At 33.4% G+C, this 4,591-nt stretch overlaps 1 protein-coding gene across 1 annotated transcript; it reads right to left on the bottom strand.

The window, feature by feature from the left end:
- Positions 1–1,889: 1,889 nt before the first annotated feature.
- LOC106833323 (olfactory receptor 4K2-like) lies at positions 1,890–2,946 on the bottom strand. Its single transcript, XM_044765224.2, has 2 exons — positions 2,009–2,946; positions 1,890–1,968 (listed from the first exon to the last, which is right to left on the bottom strand). Exons 1-2 carry the CDS (start codon positions 2,944–2,946, stop codon positions 1,890–1,892), a joined length of 1,017 nt encoding a protein of 338 aa, XP_044621159.2.
- Between the last annotated feature and the right edge of the window lie 1,645 nt (positions 2,947–4,591).

The following is a 4,591-nucleotide window of genomic DNA, read 5'->3' on the forward strand; positions in this document are numbered from 1 at the left end:
ATGGGAATGAGGTAAAAGCGTATTTTCACCTTAACTTTTTTTCATTTGACTAACTGACTTTGACGCATGAAGGAAGAGTTTATGATTTGCTTAAAAATGAACTAGTATTTCAAATTAAAAATGTTTTATACCTAGCTCCAATATTATATTTATTCATAAACTTCTGCATATTATTTAACTGCAGATGTTAAATATTTGAATTGGAAGTCATTTGTGTTGGAGTATGTTCAGACCTAAAAAATCCAAGATAAATGTAAGAAATTATTAATGCCATATCTCTCTTTGCAAGGTAGAGGCTTATGTTTTCTTCATGGTACTCACAAACTGTCTGAATACATGATGATAGATTCTTTCCTGAACTCTTTTCATATACTTCAGTCAATTCAAAGAGATACAGCCTATGAGTATATTGCTATTCATAGAAATCTCAAAGTATCAGGCAATCTAATCTAGTTTCTCACACACACACACACACACACACACAACGTTGGCAATGGAAAGCTGGAAAGTGTCATATTTATTTTTCTGCCGTATGTCTTAATAAACCACAGTTGTAGAGACATCCTAAAACTAGAATATCAAATTTAGTGTGCTTTTGGTTTGATCTGAATGCAGTTATTTTTCAAAGACATACCACTTAAAATAATTTGGGGTAGAAGTCTACATGAGCGGGAAGGGAAAGACAATGACACTTTTAGAATCCATTCTCTCTACTTTCCATAAAATAGCCATAACACTTAATTTACCTTATTATCCTCAAATTAGAGATTAGGAGGGGATAGACAGGTAAAGTGAATCTCTCAGGATAACACAACTAGGAAACAAAAGATCCAAGATTTAATTCTGAGGTTCACATCTGTTTAGAGCAATGATCTTTGCCCTTTACAGTGATTCAGCCTTGAAATAGCTCTATTAATTCTCTATTAATTCTTAGCTTCTTAAGCTGTTAGGGAAATGGATTGGCCAGCTGATTTCCAAAGACAGTCTTGTAATAAAAAAATACATAATTAATAATAAACCGAATGAAAGAGAATTGTGCTATATATTTCTTAAATTATTTTCATATTTTCTTTCTACAGGCTACATTATATAGGAAATTAGACACAAAACTCATACTAAGACTAATAATATTTTATTTTGGAAGTGAAAAACTTGTCATGAATTTAATAGTTAATAATTTTCCAAATGTTTAGTCTTGGTGTTAAATGAATGTATCCTATCTCTGATATTCAGTCAGGTTTTGGAAGCCAATCAGATGTGAGTACTTTACCTTCTCTGGTTTAAACTTTACAAATTGCCATTTGATTAATTATTTTCTGTATCACTTATCAAGTGCGATGGTGATTTGCACATCTATTAAGAAACCATACTGCTAAATTTCAAATCCTCTAAACTGTTCTATTTTGTTCAAAGATGACTCAGAACTCAAACAATTGGACCCATTGAATCAAGATTGTTCATCATTATTCAAAAGAATCTATTCAAAATATCAATATTCCCATGAAAATATTTCTAATGCTATGGGAAAAAAAAAACTTGTTATGTCCAACACGCTTAATTAAAGTTCTACAACTGGACACCATCAGAATACCACAGGGCTGTGCAGCTGAGTGGGAATGTTCTGTGTAAGAAGACAAGAGAACGCTATTTTATCCCAGGCTTCTCTAAGCAGTCTTAATCTGAGGTGTGTTTATAGGACTCAGGAGTCTATGAAGCTGTGAATTTATGTTCACAATTTTGATGATATGTGCATTTTCCTTTGAAAATAACCTATACGTTTCAAAAGATTTTCAAATGGATCCAAAATCTGAAAAGGTTTGCAAACACTGCACTAATTTTTTGGCAAGATGTTTCACATCTCTCAACCCTGGCTTCCTTTTGTCATGAATTTAGACTAAATGACTTAAAAGGCAGATTCTAAGTTTAATTTTCTGTTGCTCTAAGAACAAAACTGATGACACTAACTCTCAGAAAAGAGATCTCTTTTCATTGCGCTGGTTAGCTTGGAGTAGTTTTCCCAAGATTTAAATATTGGTTACTTAGTTTCTTCTTTAAAGCTGTCTTCACTTCCTGGTTTCTCAAAGTATAGATAAGTGGATTCAGAAATGGGGTAAAGATGGTGTAGAAAACAGAGAGAACTTTGTCCACCTCAAAGTTTGTGAAAGGCCAGACGTAGATGAAGATGCAAGGTCCAAAGAACATTAACACAACTATGAAATGTGCAGTGCAGGTAGAAAAAGCCTTAGATGATCGTGTGGAGGGGTGGTCCTTGATAGTGACAAGAACAATGATATAGGAAGTGAGCAAAAGTAGAAAACTTATAAGAGCAATCACACCACTGGTTGAGATCATGAAGATTCCAAGAACATACACATCTATACAAGCCAGCCGGATGACCAAAGGAAGGTCACAGAAGAAACTGTCTACAACGTTGGGACCACAGAAGGGTAAATAGAGGATAAAAGCTAACTGGCTTATTGTGTGCAGGAAGCCCACTATCCAAGAAATTACCACAAGCCCAACACATACTTTTTGGCTCATAATTGTTGAATAATGGAGAGGTTTGCATATGGCAATGTACCTGTCAAAAGACATGGAGATCAGCAGCACAATCTCAGTCCCAGTGAAGAGGTGCAAAAAGAAGATCTGAGAAATGCAGCCTTCAAAGGAGATGGTCTTATGCTGAGCAAAGATGTCCATGATCATCTTTGGAGTGGCAAAGGATGACAGGCACATGTCAATGAAAGACAGATTGCTGAGCAGGAAGTACATGGGGGAGTGAAGATGTAGGGTGGACAGGACTGTGAGCAAAATCAGGCAGTTGCCCAACATGGTCATCAAATAGAAAATGGAAAACATCACAAAGAAGAAAATCTGGAGTTCAGGAGAGTCAGTAAGTCCAAGTAACATGAATTTAGACACTCTGGAATTGTTGAACCCTTCCATCTGTCTGCAGACTCTGCTCTATAATGACAAAATAGAACAAAATGACAGAGCTATAAAATGTCATACTTCTACAATTACACATGAAGGAGTTATGATATCAGTTAATAATTCACTAGAACACTGATTACCTAAAATCTAATTAATAACTATTTCTCAGTAAAGATTTTTCTTTCTAGAACCACTTAACAATTGATATCAGCTATAACTTCAAATGGACAACTTCTTGGTTTTGCCCAACATCAGTACACGTTGAGTTATACTTATCACATACCCACACAATAAGATTCCTGTTCTGAATGCTGACTAAGAAGTTACATAATCCATATTTCTAGAGGAAGATCACACTAACTTAGTGTGCTCTGCTTAATGTCAGGTAAATAAAAATTTAATTGAGGGTTAAAATCTCAAACAATTTTGTTAAACCAAAAAAATGTAGCCATGTTAAATTCACTATTGTTGAACACTGGATTTAACTAACAGTTTAACATAATGATTTCAGAAGTCCCACTTAGTATCCTACAAGGGTGATTAATAATTTTACAATTAAATGAACTCCTGTTTTCTCAGCTGCAGAAAAATACAGTTCCATTCTCATCTCACTTGCACATTTTCAAGTTGTTTTGTCAGTATTGATAATTACTATGTTTAACTATTAATACATAAATGACAAAATTAATTTCTTAATTCCATAAAACTACTGAATACCAATGATATACCTGCAACATCTGAGAGTCATTCTCAACTTTGTTATTTTATGATCTCATAGAAATATTTTTTAAAAAGAGAGAGAAAATTTCTCCTTTATTTCTCCTCATGCTATTCAAACAAAGCTAATTTTTTAGACTAGAAAAACAAAAGAAAGATTCTAGGACAGGGCCAAGAAATATACAAGATGAGTTTGGGCATCTTGTAGTACCAGAATACAAGATGCTCAAAACAAACAAAAAAATCAACATTGATGGTTGTATGTCAAAGTGACACTAGAGCCAACTGAAAGACAAAAAAAAAAAAAAAAACAAAGAAAGATATTTTAAGGACTCAGATTCATTTTTCAAAATTGGGTTTTTGACGACAGTACATTGCAAGTTCTGTAAACATCCCTTGTGACGTTTTTCATGTAAGTGACTTCCTGTTTTCCCACGTGGAGAAAAACCTGGCTCCAAGCTCATTCACTTGTGCATATCAAGTTGTTCCATCAATATTGATAAATATTTTTTAAAATTTGTCAAAGAACAATATTCCAGAAATCTTAAAACTGAACTATGGCAAAGTGGTCAAGAGGATGAAGGTGTTCTTGAACTGCTATGTGACCTTGATCATACCTGAGTAGCTTCTCTAAGATTTGACCTTCTTTACCTGTGAGGATCAAATTAGATGGTTTATATAAAGCACTAAGCATCTTTCCTGGGCAACATTCAAGAATTCTCTAGGTTTCAAAATCCAAATTTAAGAATACTGTTCAGAAATAATCAACTTTTTTTATTTCATTAATAGTAATAATAATAATAATTGCAGTAAAAATATTCTCATCTAATTTCAGTTCAGGAATGTAGAAAAAGATATGTGCTTTCAAAATCTTTTTGAAGTTAAATTATTTCTTTTCATATGAAAATTATATAAGTACCTTGATATATTAAATGCACTG

The sequence above is a fragment of the Equus asinus genome, chromosome 2, assembly GCF_041296235.1.
Source record: "Equus asinus isolate D_3611 breed Donkey chromosome 2, EquAss-T2T_v2, whole genome shotgun sequence".
NCBI lineage: Eukaryota > Metazoa > Chordata > Mammalia > Perissodactyla > Equidae > Equus > Equus asinus.